At 33.0% G+C, this 27372-nt stretch overlaps 3 protein-coding genes across 5 annotated transcripts; all 3 read left to right on the top strand.

Annotated features, from left to right (window-relative positions):
• The first annotated feature begins 962 nt into the window (after positions 1–962).
• Positions 963–10633, top strand: LOC148304139 (uncharacterized). 2 transcript variants are annotated; one of them, XM_088268769.1, is made up of 8 exons: positions 963–1298; positions 1529–4761; positions 5143–5600; positions 5783–5977; positions 6062–6181; positions 7444–7701; positions 8551–8742; positions 9100–10633. In XM_088268769.1, exons 1-8 carry the CDS (start codon positions 1183–1185, stop codon positions 9175–9177), a joined length of 4650 nt encoding a protein of 1549 aa, XP_088124895.1. In that variant the 5' UTR covers positions 963–1182; the 3' UTR covers positions 9178–10633. The 2 variants fall into 2 exon arrangements, with proteins under 2 accessions (XP_088124895.1, XP_088124894.1); XM_088268768.1 differs by having other exon boundaries at positions 1529–5600.
• A 760-nt stretch (positions 10634–11393) lies between these two features.
• mIF2 (mitochondrial translation initiation factor 2) lies at positions 11394–21809 on the top strand. Of its 2 annotated transcripts, XM_088268774.1 has the most exons (14): positions 11394–11418; positions 12371–12409; positions 12548–12692; positions 13385–13511; positions 14287–14447; positions 15253–15436; positions 15879–16055; positions 16657–16706; positions 17174–17388; positions 17848–18052; positions 18846–19071; positions 19781–20086; positions 20779–20919; positions 21564–21809. In XM_088268774.1, the coding sequence occupies exons 2-14, from the start codon at positions 12375–12377 to the stop codon at positions 21737–21739; spliced, it is 2148 nt and encodes a 715-aa protein (XP_088124900.1). In that variant the 5' UTR covers positions 11394–11418; positions 12371–12374; the 3' UTR covers positions 21740–21809. The 2 variants fall into 2 exon arrangements, with proteins under 2 accessions (XP_088124900.1, XP_088124901.1); XM_088268775.1 differs by lacking the exon at positions 11394–11418 and having other exon boundaries at positions 12324–12409.
• Positions 21810–23837: 2028 nt separating this feature from the next.
• On the top strand, positions 23838–26314 carry LOC148304137 (uncharacterized). The gene is made up of 3 exons (XM_088268799.1): positions 23838–24193; positions 24366–24516; positions 24908–26314. Exons 1-3 carry the CDS (start codon positions 23975–23977, stop codon positions 26161–26163), a joined length of 1626 nt encoding a protein of 541 aa, XP_088124925.1. The 5' UTR covers positions 23838–23974; the 3' UTR covers positions 26164–26314.
• Positions 26315–27372: the final 1058 nt, after the last annotated feature.

Raw genomic sequence — 27372 nt, 5'->3', positions numbered from 1 at the left:
TAGAAACATCCACGAAACGCACTCAAATGAAAGATTATACACATTATACATATGTTGTTTTGGGTGTGTTCCGAAACTACTAATTACCAGCTGCGCCCATATAATTTTTTTTTAAGTGAATGACAGCTATTTATGCAACAATCTTCCTTATTTATACTAAAACCTTGTAATCTATGATGACAGCAAGGCACATGCTTACTTTTAGCATCAACGCATAACGTGCACTTTATAGTACAAAATATGGGCTGGCCCAATAAAAATATTCATTAGTTGGCGTTATTTATTTAGAGGTGATATGTTTACTATTTATTAAATGATTATTTCTTTTAAATGATTGCCTTATACACTGTATAACATTGTAAAAATTTGCACGATTGAACAAATCTTTTCGTCACCTAAATGTAAAACTATCCAAGTCGCAAACAAGTCAGTTTTGTTTGTATTTAAGTTTCGTGTCCTTTTTGCAATTGATTTTTTTGTGCAGAAAGTTTTAATTTTAAACAATTTCAAACTTTATAAAAATACATAAAATACTAATAATTGTTTGAGTACGCTTACTTTAAAAAGAATAGTTATCTCCCCTCTGATAATTCCTTTTATTCAATTGGATAATTTTTCATTTGGGTGACAATATGCTTGTCTATCTGTTAAGTATGGGAATATCTTTAAGAAAATAAGTAAAATTAAGTTAAATAAAACAAAACGAGGACGGCCGAAAAATACTGAATAGGACGAAAAAGGCACGATCAGATCAATCAGAACCTAAAATCTGGTGGTGTCAAAAGTCTAGATGTATGGATGTGAAAGTGTGTGTCAGGAGTGTGGCGTTCCATCCTTTCCGCATACCTCTGTGGAGAAAGTGTGATGGTAGTAGTAGTAGTAGTAGTAGTAGTAGTAGTAGTAGTAGTAAGTAAAATAATTAAAAAAATCTAAATTGAATGCGGCGTACTTTCGAACGAAGTCCATTTTTTCCTTTTATTCCATAGAAAAACTTGTCAAAATATTTCGTGGAGAAAAATAAATATAATATATCGAAAATTATTGTGATTTTGCCTAGGCTGCCTAGTTCTCGGAGAGAGTTTTCTCAATATAGATTCATATATCCATAGCTTTAAAGTATGTTTAAATAAATAAATCACAAAGTATTCGAGTCACGAATCGGCGTTGCTTTAATTAGTTAAAATGCGTCGTGGGACATACGAAAACCATTGGGATACGGGTCCTGAAAATTGGGTTAACCACAATCCTCGATTTTCTCGAGGAAATCGCCGTGGAAACTTCCATGCATTCAATACAAGGTACTGGATATTGTATTTATAAAAGATGGCCCGCATTTTAAGAGTAATTTTATTTACATATAATATAGTTATAGTTTCATCTTTCGATACAGAAAATACATAAGTAATCTTGAAATGCGTAATTAGGAAATATTACTTTCCTCTTCGCCCTTTCTTTTCACCCTTTAGTCGATTAAAATTAATTTATTAGAAATGTTTCCTAATCAATTTCGTCCGTTGTCGTGTTGTAGAGCACCCAACCCTCGCCATTGGCGCCCCGATGGTGGTTTTCGGCTGAGGGGTCCTGCGTGGATCGGTCCACCGCAAACTCCGCAGCAGTTCAACCCCCACGGTATCCGGCCCCCCGTGCGCCCCCCTCCCGGCAACTCCGCCGCCCCCTACTTCTGGGGGCCGCCCCCCCAGTCCACCGGGCTCCTGCAGACCCCGCCGCCGCCGGACTATCAGTATGAGAAAGACAAACCCAAATCCACCCCGTCCTTCGGATTAACCTGTGACAATATTCACGAAACTATTAACACCATAAAACAAAAGCTGAGAGAACGTAAAGCCAGCGAAACAAATATAGAATTTACGGGCGACCCTACTGCGGAATATGGCGATGACAACGTTACGACCAAAGCCTCCGAAAGGCGAAGAATAGAGCACCCTAAACTACCCAGAAAACCTATATCTGCCAAAAAATCAGAAGCTAAAGATTTAAATGCAACAAAAGTGGCAAAAGCGTCGGCTTCTCAACACTCTGCCACTAATATCTATCAAAGAAAGTCCGAAGTTATGCGAAGGAAAATTCTTAAACAACTATTCAAGTTAGACAAAGAGACTCTGAGAAAAATGTTGACTCAACCGATAACATCCACCAAGTATGATTTTGCGCTTAACAGTTTAATCAAAGAAACACGTACTTCTATAAGTAACCAACTTAGAAACATAGCGGATAAATCACTTCGCCTGCACGAAACAAACGCGGATTCGCTGCAGGGGAAGCAGATAGTGCAAGATGCCTTCATGGGCCATCTCGGGACCATGCTGGACACAGATGCGTCGGTGGAACTCTCCAACATGGAGCCGCAAGTCATTGCGGAGCTCAGCAAGGTGCTGCAGAAGGACCTAATGGGCACCCTGAATGAAGAGATGTCCGTGAGGAGTCTCGCTAGTGTTATGCAAGATCCTGTCACGGAAGACACTTTTCCAAATGCTTCCAATTTCTCTAATTATTTCAACGATGCTAAATCCGTAGAAAATAACATTCAAAATAATTCTTATCTGTATAACAACCACGGCAACTCTCATTGTTTCGTAGGCTCTAATCGGAAGTCGAGATTCGACCAGACTAATTTAAATTCTACATATTGCGATAGTGCACAAGCAATGTCAAATTATGATGACATTGATTACCATGCTAACTGGGATCAAAATCCCATCGAATATAAGGTCGATCCAATTTATTATTCAGGCACTGACAATATTAACTTTGCTTCTAATAACATATTTAAACACGTGAATAAACGCGAAATACCTGACGATTTTAGAAACGAGGAATGTGAAAGTCCGAAATCTTTTTCAAACACACTGGTCGACAATTCAGATTCAAATATATATACTAGAAGAATTCAAGAACCGAGCGTTGATATGGAATGTGTTACAAGTGGACCAGAAAATAATCTTAAAACTAGAACATTAATATCTCACAGTGAACCTTCAAATACAAATATTGATAATCCAAGTGAAATAAGCGACAACAATAAATTCTGCGTACCTCCGCAATATCAAGTACACAACATTAATCACAAGAAGATATCTCCGGAATGTTTGGAGAGAAAATCTCCAGATAAGAGTTTGCATAGATATTCCCAGTCTCCTCAAACCGCATTGAGAAGTACAAATGTTGCCTTAAATAATAAATGTGATAATCCAAATAATAAAGTTAATAATCAGCCGGATGGCAATAAGAGAAATGATACTTGTTCGCCGTCCTCCATCACTTCGGCCGAATCGGAAAAATATTCTAACTCGAGTGAAAACTCTATGAGTTTACATTTAAAAGAAAAAGCAAAAAAGTTTAAAAAACGTAAGTTGGGTGATTCTGATCCCAATCAAAGTAGTAAAAAAATTGATTTATCGGAACACAATGTTATAAGTGTTAGAAAAGACATTTTCTTTGGCCGAAACAGAGAGCTAACAAATTCGGAAGAGAAACAATCACATTCACCGATATCTAGTGACCGACAGAATAACTCCGTGGAGCCGAATACCTTGCCCGTAGGTCCTCCTATAGGTGTAAGTACTGGAAGCCAAACTGAGTGCCACAAAACCATCAGCAAGTCTCAAAGTTCTCAGTATTGTATCAAAACCTGCGATGCGTCATCACAAGTCTATGAATCATTAATTTCTTCAAAATCAAAAGGAACCCAATGCATAATACAGAATTCCAGAGATAGATCTTGTCAAACTCTCAAATTGGATCACTTTGTCTCTAACTCTTCGGCACTTCCTAACACTGAAACTTATTTCCATAGGGAAACCCAGACAGATGAATCTTTAAAAACTGAAAGAATCCAAGAATCTATTGAAAGGGAATCCTTGAAATCAACGAAAATAACTAAAACTGTCGATAAGCCTAAACTCGACGATCTCCAAAATTTCAAGCCAGAAGACATTTTGGAAAAAATGAGACAAATTGATAATGATATTTATGCTTTGATGCAAGAGAAGCTCAAGTTATACAGTAAATTAGATTTGCCATTGAATTCGGAGTCCAATAGTTCCAACGATGCGAAGAATAAAAATATAGATAAGCTGCGCTTCCATAAGTATAAAAGTGACCCCAAGAAACCCATAAGTAAACCTTATGATAAGTCAGGAATAAAGAGTATTTCCATTGAAAATATGAAAATACCCAGGTTGCGTCCATCCAGAGAAAAGGTACCGGCTGCGGAAAATCAACATAGTCAACATAAAAAGGGCGCATCGCAAAGTGATCACCAAAAAACCAAAGAATCTAATAGCAAACACAGACATGATAGTAATGAAAACAGGAGCAGAAATTCCTCAGTCAGTGTTTCCAAACCCAAGAGTAAACCAGAACCGGCCAAGTGCGATCGAACTAAACTCGTCACAAAGAAAGATATTAGTGAAACGGAAAACAATGTGTGCGCTTTAAGTAACATTATTCCTGGTAAAGATATAAACAATGGTAAAGTGGATGCGTTATATGGTAAGGGAAAGTCGGATGGCGGTAACAGTGAGAACTCCTATCTCGGAGTGAACGTGCACACGGAGAGCAAGTACGTAGACTCGGCAGGCTGTCCGGTCGCTCCGGACTGCAGTCTCGTGGTTTCCGAAGAAGTTGTGATCAAAAGTGAAAGTGACGTGAGTGACCAGCCGAGTAGTATAGATGGCGCTAGTGGTAATAAGTCTAGAAAGAGGTCTGACACAAGTAGAAAGGATAAGAGCCTGAGAAGTGGTAATAATAGTACTAAATTAGATAAAAGTAACTGTGATAAAGTAGTATTAAAAAGTAGTTTGACTAAATTACCTCCTGCAATCCCCGCAATCAAAATTAGAAAAAAAAGAACCACAAGTGGCAGTTCTCAGTCGCGGACAAAGTCTAGCCCGTTATTTAATTTGATATCTCAACTCAATGATACAGATGAAGAATGTGATTTTGAAATTAGCAATCCTCAAAAGGACGTCAAATCTTCCGGAGCGTCGGTCGAGTCAGTAGAATTAGTTAAAGATTCTGACCGTGTAACTGCCGATGGTTCCTCACACGAAAATCTAAAATATGATTTGGTGGATTGTCGGGTGTATTTAGAACGTTTGGATGCCAATAAAATTGTTTCAGGCACCGGAGACACAAAGTCGCCTTCGCTTCCTGACCCTAACTTGACTTACAAAATGGGCACGTCACCCATGATCCACGAGAATTATGACTCTTCAATCATAAATGACGAAACCTTGTTCACCACAAAAGGATATACTAACGATGACGATTGCATATCATTAGAACAATTGGACGCGGTTCAGTTTGATGATTTTTGCGATCCCGATGTTCCCAATATTATTGGGAATATTGAAGTAAACGATTCCTTCAGTATAATAGACCAATGGGATTCCAAACTATTCGAAAATGTATCTCTCCTGGAAGACCCGGATATGTTTTCCGAAAAAAAAATTCTAGACAGCATAGAATCTGACATGTATAATCAAGTCAAAAATAATTTGGTTCCAACACTTAATGAAAGCGCTATTGGCGACTCTATCAACTTTACAAGCCACAGTGACTCTATCATCGCATTGAAGGTAAGGACTACGATAAAATATATCAATTATCTAATAATACATAAGTACGAAATGAAATTTTTTGTATTCATTTTTATTTTTTATAAATATTATTTGTTTTTGAATTTATGTAATGCAAAAGAATTTTAAATAAAGAAAAAAAAAAAAATAAATAAAAAATTCATAGAAAAATATTGTTTCAGTGTGTCGGTGACAACTTTCTGGCAGCTTCGTTAGATGGAAACGTTTACTATTATTGTGGTGTTAAAAAAAAACTGCTTCAAACCATAACTGTTTCTAAGCTCGCTGTCACTTGTCTAGCCATCAAGCCAAATAGAACACCAACACAAGTATATACCGGCTCTCTCGATTCTTTTTTACGGTGTTTTAACTTCAAGGTAATATTATCTGTATAAAATTATTGCAAAAAATGCTGTTTAGATATATCTATGAGGTAAATAAAAGTACATATTGTATTGTAGACTGGCGAGAAAATGCTGGAAGACATTGACGTTGGAGGTCCGATACAAAGTATGTTTCAGGAGTGGAAAACCCTGTACATTGGCACACAGAGTGGATTTATTGTTCAATTTGATATTGAGGTAAATATTATATAATTTCATTAATTTATTCGGCAGTCACTTTGTGGTAATATCTATCCATTATTAATTTGAATTTTACTTGGTAAAACCACTTTTTCTAAAAATCTATTGTGACACGTTTTTTTATGCATTCCGCATAATTTTCAAATATGATGTTTGAAAATTATATGGAATGCATCAAATACATGTCACAATAGATTTTACAAAATAGTTGTATTTACCAAATAAAACTTAATTAAAAAAGAAATATATAATTGTATACACCAGTGGTGGGCAAAACTATTTTTATTTCGGACTCCCTATTTTGTGTACATCCTCTGTGTTCGACAGAGTATGTTCGAAAATTCACTTCATATCAATTTCAGCACATAAATAGATTTGGGTTGATTTCAGTAGATCTACCAAAAATTATTTTGTCCTATTCTGGTGATAGCCCCGAGAGTTCAGGATATGCACACCACTGGTATACTATCTAGAATTCCACTTTACTTTTAGAACATTAGCTATTATGTTCCTGAGCTGGGAATTGAATGTCAATGAGAAAATTTACTTTAATTAATGAAAAACTTTTCGAAAATGCGTGAAAATATATTGTATACCTTAAGTGAAAATTAAATGCTTATTAAGGTCAATTCTGCTTAATAAATCACAGTTTAATTGGAGCAGACACTTATTAAGTCTAAATCGGGAATCTAAACCGAGCAACTAATATGTAGTAATTTACGTTGCTTAGTTGGGACATTATATTAAATTAGGACATTTAAATTCAAATTCCAATGCGCATAATTAAAATTGCTAACTATTAAATAAATTCCATATTACATACTTATTTATATTACATACATAATATTCCCAATTAGTATCTGGAATTCCTTAATTTCAATATTAAAAAAATATATATTTTGACAAAAATGTAGATACCTGTTGTATGCTTTGATGGTAGTGGAAGTATACGATAATGATGAGGGGTATGAAGGAAACACCAGCTCAGTAGTGAAGATTTTTTTCCATAGACTTGCAGTATCAGCAGAGCAGAAGCGGTGGCAATTTCGACATGATGGAGTCTTATCGGACTCAAATAGGATCTCTCAAATATTTCTATTTACTTATTGTGAAGCGCGCATTTTCATGTAAAGAACCTTTTCAGGTCCTCTTTCAACAAAATATGCTATGACCGATTACAATTTGTACAAGTGTCAACTAATTTAGGAGAAACACCTGCCTTTATTTTTTCTCCCTTTTAATACCATTTTTATTTGCAGAAAGGATCACTGGTTCCAGAAAAGACTATCAAGTTTTCGGATAATGCTATTTTAGCGTTGCATGCCATAAAGGAAGGACCTAGAAAAGTTCTGTTAATAGCGTCGCGCTCTCAAGAGGTCACAGTAAAGGACGCAAGCTCGGGACTGCTCTTGCGAAGCTTCCACGGACCTAACAACACGGTGTACAGCTTGCTGTTTGATTGTGGTAAGGTGTACTGTGGAACCAGTGGACCCGATGTGCAAGTGTTTGATTTTGTGGTATGTATGACATAGAGATTTTATTCATTTTATGATGCTCTTTTGAAAGAAATACTAATACATACATACATGGATGGTCAAATTCAAAGAAATATATATTTTAATGGTGGATACCTTATTGAGGGTTGTTTTTTATTGTTAGTGAAATAAAGGTGGATTAGCTTTTTTATGATTTTTAAATCTTTTATGAAAAAATATTTTAAATAAGTGATACATTGTTCAGCACAAATTTATGGCATTAAAAAAAAATCTGTTTTAAATATGTTAAAATTGTGTAATTTTTTGGTTTAACAATTACTTATTCCACTACAGTCCGCCTCTGTAGTGTAGTGAAAAGCGCTTTTGGCTTCTTTGTTGGCGGGCATAGGTTTGATTCCCAGGAGAGCTAAAATTATTGTTCTCTAGTATTCATTTTATCCTAGGCTGGTACTTGAAGTACAGCACAGCCTTGTCTTCTTGTAATTAACGATCAAGATGACATTACTTTGATATGATGACCGATGCACCATTGGCTGAGTGTGGATAAGAAATCCAAATCTTGAATAAGAAATCCAAAGACTGCTCTCTAATAATTAAATTAGTAACCATACTCTTAAATGCTGAAACAATAAATAAAATACTCTAATTTTATGTAAATCGTTACATTTTTTTTTTGTATGTATAAATGATTTTTTATTTCAAGTTTTAAAGCCACAATTGACTAGTACCAGCTACTTACCCCACACCAAAAAAAAAGGTGCTGCCTGGCTGGTTGGAAATGTAATTTTACTGTTAAAATGTCTAAGCAAAGACAGTAATGTGTATGTATCTATGGATTGAGAGTGAATGAATGTTTTTTGTATTTTTTAGACTGGCGAACTTGTCGGACTACACAAGGGTGGACGCGGGGCTGTCTGTCTGCAGATGTACAAGGGTCTCCTATTTTCTGGGTGCTACGATGGAGTGATATATGTATTTAAGAAAACCGATTCTGAAAACCCAATCGCTCGCATTCCCGGTCCAGGGAAAATGCTTCTGGCAATGGCAATCGTCAATAATAAGGTGAGCTGTCTAACTTTTCCCATTCACGTTTTTTTATTCAACTATGGCATTCAAAGGAAAGCAAGAAGAGTGGCCATTTTGAGAACATTACAACGACGAACCTTGTAACGACGAAACCCGGTCACTGATCAAATAAAATTATTGTGCAAAAAACTATATACTTTTTGCTTTATTATGTTTGAATACCTACGTTATACTATACAAACCAAGATATTTTGAATTGAGAATATCTGTAAACTTACTTATGTGGGAATACAGATTTTTCTGTGGGAATTTGAAACTAATGTACTGTAATTTGGCTCAGCTCATCCATTCCATGACTTACTTGCAGGGCTTCATTGTGTTTTATTTTTTCAGATTATTGCTGGCTGCAAGGACAAATCACTGTCTATATGGTCTCTTCCAAAGGAAGTCACAAATTTATTAGAATCATAGTTGTTAATATTACGATTTGACTTCACCGGAAAATGTATATACATACATAGTTTGATTATTATAAAGTTTTATTTTATACCTTGTTATTCTATTTATGTAAAATATTATAGATCATAATCACATGTTGTTTAGAATGTATCCATAATGAATATCTATGTTGTATTCTGAATGTATACATGAGCAAGATCAAATTGAATGTATTAAAATGATGATGGAAAAAATGGCACATGACTATGACATCTGTTGTATGGATAAAATTACTATCTATGATTTATTGATGAATTTGCAGTCAATAATAATTCATTGAAGCAAAATATGATTTAGTTTCCGACAGAATATTAGGGCATATATCTTATGTATTTCACAGGATGATATTTTATTATGGGAATTACGTATTAAATTGACAATTATCTCTTTTCTCTCTCTAAAAGTTCTCATAGCTGAGTGTCACGGTCCTTTTTCTGCTTCTACAGTGCCAACTGTTTCGTTAAGCACGATAGGGTCGTGTCTCAGACTCGGTTGGAACTGGCCATCTATCCTTGTACATTCCCACTAATTTCTCAAGGTTATCATCTCTTTTTCTTCTAGCAACATGTCTGAAGTGAAAAAGAAATATTTTTCTACATGTTGAAGATAGCCTCCTTTCTCCATAAAGTTCTCAAATAGTCAACTATTGTGTACTCTCTTTTATAGTTAACTATTATGTATAACATTTTAAATTTGATGCTCACAATTTCATGTCGGGATTGGTTCAATGTGTACCTGTGTACTATAAGCAATCAAATAATTTTTCACCTATTCGAGGCTTTTTATTGAATCATAGATAATAATTGCACTTACATGTGGTATGCTGTTGGCTCATTTTTGTTATCATTCTTATTTCATCAATTTCTCAAGTGATTATAATAATTTAAGCATATCTCACTATGAATTTTAACATAATATTTATATCAAGTTATTATTGTTATTTCGTTGTATGCAATATGTTGACACTTAAGTTGAATTATTAATTTATTTAAAAAGTATTGGGATGAATGAAATTTCGGGTTTTATCATTTTTTTGTAAAATACTCGTACTGCTGGAGAAGATGCAATAAAACTATTTTTATACTTTTATTACATGTGTAGGTACATATAATTATTACTATGATACTGTAAATAAGTTAATTGATAGGGAAAATTTAAAAATGGTTTTGATTATAATTTTCTTTGATAATAAACAAATTGACAATTCCACTTTTCCCTTGTTATATATGTACATATGTAACATGTTTTCAGAATTATATATTTTTTCCTTTCTATCAAAAAAAATATTAGGTACATATAAATATATACATATATTCAAATCAGCATTATAAATTGGTGCTGATTTTCGAAACCTATAGTTTCATAATATATATACCTACATAATTTGTGTTATGTAGATTGACGACTTAATAAATGCGTGTTAACAATGTTTCCCTTTTTCATTAATAAAAATTACCTTTGCCTGTTTTTCCTATACAATAGAATTCTCCGAAAATTTACAAAATTCCAGACCGTCCTTCAGAATGCATACAATTTATTCTGTCACCGTAAACTTCCTGAATTATGTTTCACACTTTTTAAAGAAAAAACTGGTTATTTTCTTTTTTCCATTTTTATGCAATTGATTTTTAAAAATACATTTAAAGATCTTTTTACTGAATTTTATTCATATAGTAATATGGGAATGCAAATTATGTAAGTATCTTAAATAAATATTTCAATTGGATAAACAAAATTGAGTTAGCGATGATGATATTCAATTTTGAAGATATTATATTTAGTATTAGTAATGATAAATTTATTTACTATTTTTAATTCAATCAAACTGAAGCGGAATAAGCCTGAATAAGGCTAGATAGAAACGGAGTTTTGATATTGATTGTGGTTTTTAAGAATGAAATTCAGATACGTTAAATGTTACCTGGATTTAAAGAAAATTAAGTTGCGGGCTATTAAATACTGAGCTTTAAGGTGCCGTTGCAGTGTCCTATGCGCTCTTGGATGTAGACAAAAGAAATAAGACTTATTGAACTGTAAACATACTAGTGTAATAATAACTTTTAATTCGTATATGAACACATATTTTATCCCTTGGAATTCAACAACAAAAAATATCTATTGATGGTAGGGCATACCTAGTTACCGATTTTTGTAAATATCACGTAGGTAGGTACTTGATTACTAGATTATTTTTCTACTGGCAATAATATATAAGTAACATCACAGACTAACTAATTTATATAAAGACCGCCAACTGCCTCGATTTTTTATGGCTAGAAGTGATATTCGCCAGTGGCCGGAAGTGACGTAAACGGCTAGAAGTACTAAGCTCCCGGCTGGGCGTGACTTCGCCGCGGCTGAATGTCGAATCCACCCGCCGAAATATTTATCATTAATTTTTCAGGTTAAATGGTATTTATATTGAAATTTGTTGTATTACATATTTTCAAAATTATAATATTAATATTACAAAGAAGATATTTCAATATCTAAATTTATTTATTTCAGTGTAAACAAAAATAGAAAGGTCACGGCTAAAACGCGACATTTATAAAAAGAGTTCAGGCGATTAATAATGGTTACTCAACTCAGCTTTACAATGGTAAATGGTAATGGTAACTTTTTTGAAATTATTATCTCAAACTATGTATAAATATAAGGCTTTTCAACAAAAACAAAAACGATAGAATTTTCAAATTACTATATTATATCTAAAATTCTAGAAAATACAATATTTTAAAAGGGCGGAAGGAGTGCCCACCACTTCCTGAAGTTATGTTTCTTAACGGGGGTGCCAGCGCCCCTTTGTGGGCGTTTTGGAAGTCTGGCTAGGCGTTTTTAAATTTTTTGCATTTGGGGGGTGCTGCAGAAGTTCAAGGGAGCGTTGTGTCAAGTAAGAAAAACTACACTTTCATACGCAAAATTTAACTTTAACTTTGGCATAATACTCAATATTATCAAGTTCTTCATATACGGATTTCTATTTTTCTATCGATAATTGTCTATAACCATAGTTTGTCTACATTTATTTGAAATATTTGAACAACTTGTTGGTATCTCGTATTTTTCGTTCCCGTTTTGGTGTTTTTGTTAGTGTATTAGTGTATCTCGTCATTTCTGGTCGTTTTTTGAACAATCTGACGTTTACGAGTCGACCCCCCCTGAGTAACATGGCATCTGTCATAAGAGGACAAGTTATATTGCGGTGAATATAAATGAATTTTATGAGTGATATAATTTTTTTATACTAATTTCAATTATACTAGACCCTTATCACTTATGTTCCTTTCGTGTTATATGCGAATACCGAAAACATAATTTTGAGGTTATGATTTTGTTACAGGGCATCGTCTGTGCTGAAAGATATTTTAGTTTTAAGACAATTCAAAAATTTTATGCAGGCAACTTCGTATAATAATTGCATATTATGTCGAAATTTTCACAATTCACACTTTTTGTATAAAAAAAGAAAAACTGCCGATGAAAGGGTATGTATTTTGACCACATAATTTTTTTAAATCGTAATTTCACGATATTAGACCATTTGTATTTAAAAGAGTAAAATAAATAAATAATTTACAACGTATGAATAAATGACGTGTAAAAACAAAATAATTTAATCTCTTTTAGCAAGGACCTACAGTAAATTACTATTATTTTTATAAGCAGTTTTATTTACTAAACTTTATTTTCTCATGTGACCTTAGATTAAATTAAATCTTAAATACAGTGAATATGGAATTAAGCCATGTATCATAGCGTAGTTTCAGTCGTAGTTTCGTAGAAGTTCATTGATGATTTTAGTCATATCGCTCACTCCTTTTAACAACGTCATATTTGACGTTAAAAGGAGTTGATACATCGAAAAGTGTTGTTTATGCAATTTGAAGAAAAGGTATTGTTTAATAATTTTTGTAATATTCTAAATATTTTTCAAATGGAGAAAAAACATTCAGGTTTTACCTAAAAACATCTGTTGCACAATAAAAAGTTCAATAAGTGGCTTGATATTTATTTTCAATACATTTGATTATATTTTTAAACTTTAAAAACAATCTCCTGAAAAATCAAGTTTTTTGATATTTGACTTTGTTGAAAGGAGTGAGCGATATGTGTGATTGACTTGAATTTTTGTTGTTTCGACATCGCATAGCTAAATTATGGTCAATAATTTTTATAGTCAGCTGAAAATTTGGGAAAGAGAGTCATCCGATATACCCCTAAGGCAAAATCTACCTCACAATTAATTGATATATGGAGGAATATGACTATTTCAGATCTGGCCAATGCCCTTGGTAAAGATGTTGGTAAGTTACATTTTATGAATAAATTATTAATTATTCATTTTATTATTGAACTTATTCAATGTATTTTTTTTAATTCAGTTTATAATGGTGTCGTGTTGTGGTCCAGTGGTTAGTGTCGCGGACTCTTGAGTCAGTTTCTGGGTTGGAACCTACTCTACCACTAATTTTTACCTATTTCTAATCATAAGCTGCTTAGGCTCACAGAAATAGTGTGAAATTGAAGTATTTTTTGTAAATAATAAAAATACAAATATTTTTTTTAAAATTATTATTTTATATACTGACTCTTTATTCATAGGTATACCCAATTTCGCTTATTTTCATCAGTGGAAAATTATATTGGAATCATGGAATCATTCTTCGTATATATTTTTTTTAAATCCCGAATATTATAAGATAAATTTATCGTTATTTTGTTATACGGGGTTAAAAATATGTCGATAAAATAAAATAACTAATTATGAAATTTGCAAATACTTTTATCCAGGGCAAACAAAAAATTAAACAAATTTTGGTTTTTAAATAATCATTAAATATTCAAATATCATTTAAATATTCATTCAATACCATATTCTATCATTTTGACGAATTATATAAATATATATTGTAATTACGTAAGCACAAACATTGTTTTATCTAATTGATTTTGGAAATTAAAAAAAAAATTAAAATGTTGCCGGAACTCTGTTTCACCGCATTACATGGAAAAAAAAGCCATGCCTTTATACATTTAAACGTTTGTTGATGTGTAATTTTCAAATTTTATTTTGAATAGATCACGTATTGGAGTGTATGGTATTTGTTGATAACTCCATTAGCTACACCAAGCCCCATTCCGTTATTGACAACCCTCAAGTGATCAAAGATGTTGTTAAGATATCCGGTCACAAGTATAGATTGGTTCTCCCGCCCGACCAATCAGAGAAAAAGGAAAAGGTAACAATATATATTTGTATATTTTATTAGTTGATTCTTATGCCCACAAGATGTCACGATATTGTTGTATACTGTCCACTTATTACGATTTAAAAAATATATATTCTTCTCTTATTTTTGTCAAAATTTACCATCATATTAATGCTTTCTTTGTGTTCTGTCGAACTTAAAAGTGAATGTGTATTATGTTGTATTTTGGAATATTTAATATTATGTGAGAGTTAAGCAAATAAAAAGATAACTTTTTACATTAACATATATTTATTATATTTCAATTTGAATGTCAAGCATTTTCGGAGCAAACAGATTATTCTGTAAGACTAAATAATACTTTAAACCAGTGTTTTGCAAAGTGTGGTGTACCGTGTTTATTAGTTGGTTCTCTGCGGAAAAAAGTCTAGTTTTGTGAAGATAACACCTACAAATTTTTATTGCCTGTGCTCAGTAAAGCAGGCTCACATTTCGCATTAAACATAATATCTATGTTTTCGCATTATATTAATTTTAATAAAAAATTAATATTAAATAAAATTAGTTTTTTTTTCTTTGTTAAAATTTAAAATACCTTGAATAGAAAAATTTGTGAAACACTGCTATAAACTATGCACTTTAGATAGTTTCTAGTTTTAGAGCAGTTGATTCTGACTTCTTCAAACTGTTTCTATTTCTGCACATAAAATTGCTTTCTCTTTGAATAAATGGTGTTCTAATTTCTTAGCTGATTTTATACTTAAGCTCAGCATCTTTATATGTAAATTCATATTCCATATTTTGGATAACAAAATGTTTGACATGTCACATGTAGGTAAGTAAGGACGTGTTTCGCAACCCTCCTGCCCCGGAGGAGCACCTCAAGCCACGACCCCCGGTGGTCACGGTCATGGGACATGTCGACCATGGCAAGACCACCCTTCTGGACTCTCTGAGAAACACAAGCGTTGTGTCTCAAGAATTTGGTGGTATCACCCAACATATTGGTGCATTTGCAGGTACTGTATCTTTTAAAATAACACCCTCTTTATCATCCTTCGTTCACTTTGTGTAATACTACTAAAAACACTACTTTGTGACTGCCAGTTTCGAAATAACCATTGCATCATCAGTTCAACTGAATAACATTAATTGAAAAGCGCCCTTGAGGTGACTTTTCACAGAAATGGCGCCATTTCAATTGGACCTTATTAAATAATGTGCTATTTATGCAGTTAGGCTGTCAGATTTGAATGAACAAATAAATAATTGAATAAACCTAAAACATCGGATTGTCTATAAGTCAAGAATTTATTGTGACAATTAATTTTGCAAACGGTAAAAACTGTAACTTTCCTACAGTTCTATGCTTTAGCCATTTTCAAATGAACAAAATACCAAATCTTAGAACGTGTATCTTAATCTTAGAAGGAATATTTTAACATTTTTGCATTATTTTAGTTAAACTACAGAGTGGTGACCTAGTGACCTTTCTGGATACACCAGGACATGCCGCTTTCAGTGCTATGAGAGAGAGGGGAGCCAATATCACAGATATGGTCATCCTTGTAGTGGCTGCTGACGATGGAGTGATGGAGCAGACGGTGGAGTCCATACGAATGGCTAAGGAAGCTCGAGGTAACTTCGTACATAGTTTTTTTTAAACATCCATTGAGTGATTAAAAATACTTGGCACTTTGCAATTTTATACTTGTGAATAAACCACTCACGAAATACACAGAAATTGCGTTATGAGGTATGGTAGATACTGTACTGCCGTCACAAGGTGAAAGGTAGCATATGCACAATAAATAGTTCTTTGATAATGTTAATGGTTAAATTATTGATGTTTTAATTTTATGCAATAAGCCATCAATTATTTACAAATAAGTTTACATATTAAACATAAATGTAAAAGAAATCACAGAATGTTTCATATAAAATCGTTTTTTTAATTTGTTTTTTGCTTTGAATACGTTACTTGATTTGTAAAAGTCATGTATTGTATCAGAAAATTAGATACTGAATCCAATCATGCCAAAAATATGATTTTGTTATAGATGCCACACTTTTTACTTTTAAGTACATACAGTGTCACTACTAAATTTACAAAAAAGGTTTATCGACGTTAAAATAAGTTGTATTTTTTAATAACAAAAAAAATGTATGTTCATACAAAGTGGTTAAAATTGTGTTATTTATAATATTACTGTCTTATATCAATTTTTTTTTATTGCAGTACCCATAATTGTTGCAATCAACAAAATTGATAAACCAGGAGCAGACATTGTAGGTAAACATGTTAAATCTCCTTTTATTTATATGTATTAACACATTGTTGTCGGACGGTTTTTTTTGTCTATCCCGACCCTAATTATTATAAAAATTAAGGTCGTAAACTAATCACAAGTAACGGCAACCCAATTTCTACCTGCACAATGTTTTTTGGCGTCTCCCGCTCTACTAAAAATAATCAAATAGAACGCTTATAAGCGTCTCTCGCTTTCTACCAACAGTATGTAAAAGACGCTTTTGAGCTTTTCCCTCAAACAATGTGCAAAAATATGTGTTAATTTATTCACTGCAATAATGCCCATGGGTATTTTTTATTAAAAAGCACCAATTGCTAAAACTTCCGACAGGAGTTATGTTAACCAAGTTTATCAGTCTCTTCCGTTGGAAATTGTGGAAATAATTAATATTTCAAGAATAAAAAATAGTCTTTAGCATTTTGAGTCTACAGATGTCAGTTTTAGGATGCTACGAAACAAATGCTCTCCATGCACGGAATTCTGGTGGAGGACCTCGGGGGGGACGTGCAAGCAGTGCCGGTCTCCGCGCTCAAGGGAACTAACCTGGACATGCTAGTGGAAGCCGTCGTTCTGCAGGCCCAACTCATGAACTTGAGAGCTGATCCCGCGGGACCCGTTGAAGGAGTAGTCGTGGAAGCTCAAACTGATCCCAGTAGAGGGTAAGTTCTTGTTTTACATACATATATGTCAATGCATAGGAAAGTTAACATAATTAAAAAATAAATGGCTTTGTTATTCTGATGCAGTTGTACTCAGACTTTGCCCCACATTGTTGGTCAGATATGCAAGTCATGTTTGGTATTTAATGTAACACGATTCCTGCTTGAAGTATGTGTGATTTTATGACAAAGCTCACATGATAATAAAAAGAGTCCAAATTAATCATTATTTTTAATAATTTTATAAGCGCAGCTGTCTGCCTGCAATAGGTATTATTATAAATATTTTTTTTAATATTGCTACATACTTCCAATAACCTATGGATCATGCGATACAAATCTATAATGTAGCTTTTATGACATTTTACAGAGAATTCGACTTTAATGTGGCTCCTAATTAGGGAATACAATACCGGGGATAACAAGTTGAACTTTTGTAGTCACACTACTTTGTTCTAGGAAATTGGCCACCGTGATAGTGCAGCGAGGAACGCTCCGGCGGGGCTGCGTAGTGGTGGCGGGGCTCGGGTGGGCCAAGGCGCGCACCATGTTCTCCGAGGCGGGTGTGCCCGTGGCCGAGGCACCGCCCGCCACCCCCGTGCAGCTCCTTGGCTGGAGGGAGATGCCGTCTGCGGGGGATGAGATCATAGAAGTCGAGTCTGAGGTAACACCATTCTTTAAACCATCACGTTATTAACTATACATTTACCAAAGCGATTAACCATTTATTTGTAATATAATGAAAAACAGTTAAAAATCATGTATCCCTGTTATGTCACCTGCCCTCTGAATACTGATATATTTTTATTTGTTTATTTTATTTTATTTATTTATTTCAAAACATATTACAAACATAAATCATACAAATATACATATAATATTCCCGATGAGTAATTTCTATTTCTCATTTTGGGACATAGGATTAAGGTTAACAAGACTGGAACACAAATAATAAAGTAACAAAAAAGATTTTTTTTAAATAACCAAAACTAATGCTAATACATGGCAAAATATAAAAACAACAAACAGGTATAATAAATAGGCACCAGAAGCATATTAAAAATAAATAAATGAGAAAACACAAGGTAAGAAGCATATTTAAAATAAACAAATGAGAAAATATAACTAATGAGAAAATATAAAAAAACATAAGGTAAAAACAAAATAAGAAAATATGACTAATCACTACATATATACCTTCCATAAAGTACCTTCTCAGATCATTTATTTTGGATCCCCGAAGGGGTTATTTTATTTTTAATATTTACTAAATATTTCACTACTTATGTATTACATGAGCTGTTTTTCAACCAACTATACACCCACAAACGGCATCTGCAAATATCATCTGCTCTTTACTCTTAACCTCAGCTGACATTGCAGGACTCACCAATTCCACCTGCCGATTATATTTCACAAAAAAATTTAATATTTAATTTTGTAATTCAAAATTTTAGAGACGTGCTAGTGAGGTGATGAGACATCGCAATTCCCTCCGAATGCAAGAAAAACAAGAGGCAGATTTGGTAGCAATTGAAATGAAGGAAGCGCAACATATGACCGAATATAAAGCTACTCTGGAGAGAAAACGCTTGTTAGGGAGATTTAAAATGAGACCAGATGGTCCCAGACAAAAATTATACACTGAATCCAACGAACCTTCATTTCACATTGTTGTGAAAGGTAATAACAGGGTCACCACCTCCATATTTATTTTAACAAAAAATCAGGACAGAAAATAATAAATATTACTACTCTTTTAAAAATGAGAGGTAGGGAATCCGCGTTTATACAGATATTTTTTTTATATGATATAAATCTTTAACCTTTTTTTATCTTACATTTTTCTTTAGACGATTTTGATTTACACACTAAATGGTAGCAACCGTGTTAATATATTTTTTTAAAGACATTTTATTAATATTATTTAGTTGACTCCCCTTTTGGGGATTAGAAACATCACCCAAACTAACCGAACTGAGGGAACAATATTTTTTTCATCAATGCATAATTTACGTAGTTTTTAATAAATTCCTTTACGAACGTACAAATCGTAAGGAAAAGTTACCTTTTTGTTTGTTTTTTTTTAATTCTCTTAGTGAGTCACAGGCACAAAAAGTGTCTTATGCAAATGGAACCTCAGCATTTATTTTCATTGTAATTTAATTAATTTCATTGTACTTTTATTAATAGGAACTTCTAATATGTTTTAAATTTCAATGTTTGTCTTGTGTTAAACTAGTGAAATATTGTCCCAACTCGGCAACATTTATTGATTTTATTGGTTCCTTGATTTGTTTCATTTCCGTTTATTACATGGTTATTTTTTTTTTAATATCTTTTTTAGCAAGCTGAATATTTTTTAAAATTGATTGTGAACCTTGGTTTTCAGGTGATGTGGATGGTTCTGTGGAAGCCATTTTGGATGTTTTAGATACTTACGATGACCATGAAAATTGCAAATTGGATATAGTTCATTACGGTGTTGGCAACCTAAATCAGACAGATGTAGAAATGGCGGAAGCATTCCACGGCACTATTTATGCATTCAATGTGGAGATTCCAAAATCTGTGGAACAGTTGATTAAAGACAAAAATGTGCCTGTTAAAAAGCACAATATCATATATAAATTGGTGGACGATATTAAGAGTGAACTTAACCTGCGCATACCCATAACACAAGATGAACAAATTGTTGGTAAGTTTGCTTCGAATGATGTCTGTATATCCCTAGATAAGTGAGATCTAATAATTAGAATGCAAGATCTCCGAATCTATGTATGTAATCTGTTACATACATGGATTCAGAGAATTTATTTTTTATTTTTTATTTTTATTTAATATAGTTACATTTTTAAGCACAACATAATACAATTTCTAAACATATGGCAAACTTATAGTTTTAGATTCGCTGTGCCTCTCCAAAAAAGAGACTGTGCTCTTGTGCATTCAGAGATCTTGCATTAACCTTCTTCTTTTCTTCTTCTTCTTGGTGTAGGCCTTGTGGTCTGTTTATATGAAGGATTAGCCTCCTGCGATGTTGATTCCCATTGGTCAATCCATCTCTTTGGTGGTTTGCCCGGGAGTTGCCTACTTTGGGGTTGGTTGTACAGTGCAATGTGGGGGAGTCTGGATGGTTCCATTCTCCTCACATGTTTATACCATTGTCTCCTTAGTTGCCTTCCCCAACATCTTCGATCTTGCATATTTCCCTTATCCTGGCGTTCCTTAGTTTGTCTCGTAAACTCAACATTACCCCTAAATTAAAACTTAATTTACACTAATTCACAGTAATTGAAGGGAACATTTTTTAAATGCTAGTTAGGCTTTGATAAATTTTTATTTTCACTTTCGGTATTTGAAATATATGAGACATTTAATTATTTACAGGTGAGGCAAATGTATTGCAAGGTTTTATGATAAATGAAGGGAGAAAGAAAAGTTATGTTGCTGGCAGTAGATGTGTGCGTGGAGTTCTAAAGAAGAATTTACTGTATCGACTTATAAGAGGACAAGAATGCATATTTGAAGGTATGTAATCTACCTGTAACTACATATGTTATGGGAAAAATTTAATTGTATAAATTTGTGTATTCTTTTTACTACTACATATGTATTAGTATTCTGGTATCATGTGAAAATTGCCAGCACATAGATAATAAATTTGCAAATACATATTTTTTTAAGTCTATACTTTAAAAAATATATACATATTCACAAATTTATTATCAATGTGCTGACAATTTTCACATCTTACTGGATATTTACTTACCTTACTTAAATTACTGAAGATCTATAATATAAAGTAAAATCCATAGAAATCATCACAATATAGAACAGTATTGACAATTTAGATAAACAATCCTGGCTTTTACAGGCATAAATCCTATTTTATCTGACTCTGGGACTTTTAAAAAAAAAAGATTTTTCATATGAGGACTTTATTATTTGTAAATTGTTGAGATTTCAACACAAATGGTTTACAAAGCTATGATTGGTATTATTACATCTCTAGTAATGTATTGAAAACTGCGTACTGCATTAAAAAAATACATATTTATGATACTTTCACACACATTCCTTGGTATAATTTATTACTCTTTGTACTGGTACTGAAGATTCGTGAAAACAGTAAACATATAATAATGAATAAAACTAAATTTGTTTTATTTCAGGCAAATTGGATTCAATGAGACAGTTAAAGAACGAAGTAGATACAATAAAAAAAGATGTGGAATGCGGGTTGAAACTTTCTGACAGTACAATTGAAGTTAAACCCGGCGATACAATTGTCTGTTACGAGATGGTTGATGTTAAACATGATACAAACTGGCATCCTCCAGGATTCTAAAATATAATTCACTTAGATGTAAAATATAGTTAAATACGCCTTACGAAATAAATAAAATTCACAGTTGAAATAGTTTTTTATTTGATAAAAAAATATGTGTTTGTATATATGTATAATATATCTAAGAAATAAAGTGATCGATTTATTATTTTTACAAACATATGTACGTAAATATTTCTGCCTTCAAAGAAGATAAAAACACTCCACTATCTTGACGCAAATCAACCTTTATTAACTTCCATGTATTTAACTGAATACCTCCCAGTTCCATACTCTTGATTTCTTAAAACTATGAAATTTCAGATTTTAATTGACTTGATGCCAACACTTTTTTGTCATCTTTGCCCTACTTACCACCCACACTTGCCAAATATTACTACTACCTTGATCATTCTCTAGCTACCCATGACTAGTGTATTTTTTTTATTGAAAAAATATATTAGTTATGAAGTCATGAGCATATCAGCAAAAACATTAGAATTAATATGACTAAAGGTTATTCTTAAAATTCTTATTAGATAAGCCACATTACCAAATTCTTACGCTCCTTTCCTAATGAGGTGCTTTTAAATAGTTACAAAAATGTCAATCTGCTCGGCTTAAACCCAAAAAGAAATCATCGGTAAGGTAGATTTAAGTATAAAGTAGTGGGGACTAGTTGTCACATAAGCAAGTTCTTACATTCTAAATAATTCCCTTATCGTACGTACACGGTCCTGTGACGTGTGTCACACAGTATGCGTAAGTATCATGTTCGCAAGTTTTGACGTAATTTCGCCTGTGAATTATTATTTGATTTCTTATTAAAATAAAACAGATAAAAGTATTTCTGTGTCTTAAAGTAATTTTCTTGACTGACTTTGACTATTAATTATTCATCAACTATAAGAGATGTTTTTAGTATAACAATCGTTATCCAATTGAAAGTAGGCTCACATTTCCTGTTTATACATTTATATGCGAATATACTTAATTTTATATGCCAAATTTGTGACACATATTATAGTGACTAAATATAAAATGTCTGCTTCCATAGTGTAATGGTCAGCATGCTCGGCTACCATTCAGGAAGTCCCGTGTTCGATTCCCAGGGGGGGGGCGTCAGATCAATAAAAGTGTTATTTTTCACTATAATATTTATTCAATATTCCCCTGGACTGGTACCTGCAGCGGAGAGCTGATCACCTTTACTTCATGTGTTTACGATCAAGATAACACTGCGATTATATGATGCACTGAGGGCATAGAGATGCACCATTGGGGCGCGGATAAGTGTTTGAATGAATTAATGAAATACAAAATAACTTAATTTTTCGTATTATTGTTTAGATTCATATTTGTACATATCGCTCACTCCTTTCAAGAACGTCATAAATCAAAAAACTTGATTTTCCAGGAGAACGTTTTTAAAGATTAAAAATATAATACAATGTTTTAAAAATAAATATCGAGCCACTTACTAAACTTTTTACCGTGCAACAGATCTTTTTAGGTAAAACCTGAAGGTTTTTTTCTCCATTTGTAAAATATTTAGTTTTTTTTTAAATTATTGAACAATACCTTTTCTTCAAAATGCAAAAACAACACTTTCTGCCCTGTAGCGGGTAAATATTAAGTTAAAAATATGCCGCTTTTGCTGGGATATAGTACATTTTCTAGGCATTCCGAAAACATGCACAACTGAAAATTGACGATTTTTGATTTATGACGTTCTTGAAAGGAGTGAGCGATATGTGGTGTTATTTTAGTCAGTAACAACATGCCCCCGCACTGCAACAACTTGCCCCAGGGTGGGGGACATTTTAATTTAATTTTTTGTTATTTTTGTATTCTAAGTATACTGTCTTAAAATACTTTAATAAATGGATTGTATACAATAAAAATTATACGTTTAAAAATAAATAGATTTCATAAATTCAACTTATTTTTTTGTAACAACTAGCCTCCTCCTACTCGATTTCGGTACCCACAACTAAAGTAGGTACTTGCTGAAATTTTATCGGTTTGAAATCGCTGTTGACCATAGAGTAATTATACGTAGTAAGTGAACGCAGCCTTCTCTCTTGGCCAACTTTTCTATGTTTTCCATGCTTCGGTTAATATAAATTAGTTAGTCTGTGCTTCGGTTTATATAGGAAATTTGGCGTCCGCTGCACGAAGTGTCAGATTTAAAAAAAAAGTACATTCATTAAATATGAAATATGTTAATAATAGAACTCTAATAATTGAGTTTAAATGGTGAATTTAATTATAAATCAAAAGAAAACGGATTTCAAAATGAAACGATCGACTGTTCGCATTACGCGACATCTCGTCAAAGTTCAGTCGCGGAATGAAAAACTGGAAGGGTTTTGCCAGTGCTGTTTATCTGAAGATAATTTGAAAAGTTTGCTACAGTCTTATGACCTCAACGAGACTTATGCAGAAATCATAAAATATTGTTTTTCAATCGAGGTAAGTTACTGAATGGTGGTGTTGGCTCTCTGAAGAAGAGCACAGGAGTTTTGACAATAAAGCTGCTTGTGCGCTTTTCTTCTTGCCTGTTTATAAAAAAAATATGCCTGAAAATAACCCGATAGCACGATGGTTGATGCTGTCATTAATTTATTGTTTTTCGTTTTTACAGTTAATAAGAGATATGGAGAGGAACGACGTTCTCTATTTAATTTGTGAAAAATGCATTTCCAAATTGAAGATTTGTTACTCTTTTCGGAAAGAAATTGAAGAAGTACAGATAAAATTGAATAAAACTGTCTACGATGTTTTTTCTGCAGGAGGTACATAATGCAATTATTTATATAGCTTTGTACTTCATTTTCAATTAACCTCAAATTTCTTTCATATTTTTTTGTCACAGTAATTATTAAGTCACACAATTATTAGTCCGCCTCCGTGGTGTTCAGCGTGTTTAGCTAACGTGCTGGAGGTCCCAGGGTCGATTCCCAGGGGGGTGAGAATAAATATTTGCGAATTTACTCTCTAATATTTATTTAATATTACTCTGGACTGGTGCCTGAAACGCAGGAGTGATCACCTTGCCTTCATATAATTAACGATCAAGATAATATTACGTCAATACGATGCAGTGCCCTATGCACCATTAGGTGCGGATAAGGGTTAGAGAGAGAGAGAATTATTACATTTATGTTGTTTTATTCTTTTTTCTAGATACGATTATAAAGAAAGAAGTATTAGATCCACTGGAATTGTCTTGGGATGGTGATTATGCAGAACCTCACGATTACTATGACGACACAACTGCAAATTCACAATCCGCAACTTTAAAGCCTACAAGTAAAATACATCAGAATAAAAATAACCCAACTTTGAGAAACACCATCCAACCTAGTAAAATACACAATATTAAAGAAAATTATCAATCAACTCCTAAAAGTATAATTAAATCCATTAAATTTGTTAAAAATATAAAAAGCGAACCAGCAGAAATCTCCACCCCAAAAAATGTAGTTAAATCAATTAATATCATAAAACGAACGATTGAATTGCATAAAAATATGCCCGTAAATGAATCCGGAGTGAAACGCGTAGAAATTATTAAGAATTTCAGTAAGAGTGAGGTATTTAATAATACTTTGGACGTCACTGTTATTAAACCAAAAGGCAATTCTAATTTAAATAAACCGAGTACGCTTCGTAAACGCTACAAATTGATTGCAAACGAAAGCGATACCGGAGTTACCGAAGTGAAAAAACCTATCAAAAAAATGCCTAAATGTCTAGAAGACAAAAGTAGCGTTGTTTGCGATGTCTGCAAGGAAGAGTATCCCACTCATCGCGAACTGCTGACTCACATGGTCGTACATTTTCCCAACTGCGTCTGCCATACGTGCGGAAAAGCCTTTTTGTACCCTGCGAGATTGAAACTTCATTTGGCCTCCCATTCCGAAAATAAAAAGACGTGCGAAATATGCAACGTCACACTTAAAGAGGCCAGTTACAAGAAACACATGATCAGACACACCGGAGTAAAGGACTCGTACAGTTGCCGCCTTTGCGGAGACACTTATACCTCGCACAGTTCGAGAATGCAGCATATGTTACTAGCCCACGGTATCAAAAGAAGAAGGTACCAGTGTAAGTTTTGTCCCAAGAACTTTAGCTTGGCGCACCACCGATCCGCTCACATACGACGGGACCATCTTCAAGAGAGAAACAAGGTCTGTCCGGAATGCGGAATGGCGTTCTTTTTAAGCGCCACTTTAAAACTACACATGAAGAGGCATAGAGGGGAAAGAAACTTTCCCTGCGAACGTTGTTTAAAATCTTTCTACACTAAATATACCTTGTTAAGACACTTGGAATCGCACGATAGAAACAAATTTGTATGTAATATATGTGACGAGGTGTTTACTCAGAGGTCCGTTTTGATGAATCATCTATTAATACACAGGAAAATTGAGTAAAGTAGGATACTAGTCCATAAAATTATTATATATGTCAAATTTCATGGCCAATTAAACTTTAGGAAGTTAATATATATTTTTCAATTGATGTTTGTTTTTATTTTATTTATAAAATCCATTATATAAACATACCTTTTTTCTAACAGTTTACTGTGTGTCCGCTCAGACTCCCCTAGTGTTGAATGCTATGCAAGTGAATAAGAGATTTTGAAAAACGCATTCATGCTATCCACTTTTTTATAAACAAAAGGTATATAAAAATTAATTAACCACAAAAAAATCCTGTAGGTATTTCCCATAGAACTGGCTAAAAAACACAGTCTATAATCTGATGTTTTTGAAAAGTGATCTAAACAATGTATTTTATCTATTGAATTATGTATAGTACATACAAGTATATTAAATGCATAATAATAAGAAAAAAAGTGTTTATTATTCTAATTAATTAACCCATTCTATATATAGAGTGCCTACCAGAATAGAATGCCACACCATTCGGTATTTGCAGACAATCTTAGCCTATTCCACGTTCATGCATCTCCTCATACATACCTGCCAATTATTTCGACTCTTGACCTGACCACTTTTAAGCATTTGAAAAACTTGATCATGCTAAGTTTTACTCTATTCTCCTCTGCTCCTATTCCTAACTACATTTGCCTCATAAATTTGTTTTACTGTTCTTTCCTCACTCATTCGTTCCACATGTCCAAACCATCTCAACACATCTTTCTAAATTTTATCAATATTAATTATCTCAGTTTTGCAATATTTGTTTCACCATTTGAATATCTGTCATACATCATTTTGCTGCACATGTGTCTTAAGATCGCATTTATAGAAAATATGTAATAAAAAAATAAAATCTCTAAAAACATTTTTTAAGGCCCAGTATTCGTTAAATCGCAACTTACAACGCAACTCGCTAAACTTACATTTGACGTGATTGAATTTTTTTCATAAAACTTAAGTTTTTTCTTTGAAATACATATCGCTCACTCCTTTCAAGAACGTCATAAATCAAAATACTTGATTTATCAGGAGAACGTTTTTAAAGTTTAAAAATATAATACAATGTATTAAAAATATATATCAAGCCACTTACTGAACTTTTTACTGTGCAACAGATCTTTTTAGGTAAAATCTGAAGTTTTTTTCTCCATTTAAAAAATATTTAGTTTATTGAAAAAAATAATTAAACAATACATT

This window comes from Brachycentrus maculatus, unplaced genomic scaffold, assembly GCF_059751285.1.
Source record: "Brachycentrus maculatus isolate JH-2025_06_01 unplaced genomic scaffold, ASM5975128v1 h1tg000328l, whole genome shotgun sequence".
In the NCBI taxonomy this organism is placed as follows: Eukaryota; Metazoa; Arthropoda; class Insecta; order Trichoptera; family Brachycentridae; genus Brachycentrus; species Brachycentrus maculatus.
The sequence above is the reverse complement of the archived record's forward strand: the minus strand, read 5'-3'. Positions and strand labels throughout refer to the sequence as shown.

Bases quoted from the DNA above. Each gene is read 5' to 3' on its own strand.
- LOC148304139 (XM_088268768.1), top strand. From the start codon at position 1,183: ATGCGTCGTGGGACATACGAAAACCATTGGGATACGGGTCCTGAAAAT. The intron at 6,182-7,443 runs GTAAATATTATA...TTTTATTTGCAG, and splicing joins TTGTTCAATTTGATATTGAG to AAAGGATCACTGGTTCCAGA. The intron at 7,702-8,550 runs GTATGTATGACA...TGTATTTTTTAG, and splicing joins TGCAAGTGTTTGATTTTGTG to ACTGGCGAACTTGTCGGACT.
- mIF2 (XM_088268774.1), top strand. From the start codon at position 12,375: ATGGCATCTGTCATAAGAGGACAAGTTATATTGCG. The intron at 12,410-12,547 runs GTGAATATAAAT...ATTTTGTTACAG, and splicing joins AGAGGACAAGTTATATTGCG to GGCATCGTCTGTGCTGAAAG. The intron at 20,920-21,563 runs GTATGTAATCTA...GTTTTATTTCAG, and splicing joins ACAAGAATGCATATTTGAAG to GCAAATTGGATTCAATGAGA.
- LOC148304137 (XM_088268799.1), top strand. From the start codon at position 23,975: ATGGTGAATTTAATTATAAATCAAAAGAAAACGGATTTCAAAATGAAA. The intron at 24,194-24,365 runs GTAAGTTACTGA...TCGTTTTTACAG, and splicing joins AATATTGTTTTTCAATCGAG to TTAATAAGAGATATGGAGAG. The intron at 24,517-24,907 runs GTACATAATGCA...TCTTTTTTCTAG, and splicing joins CGATGTTTTTTCTGCAGGAG to ATACGATTATAAAGAAAGAA.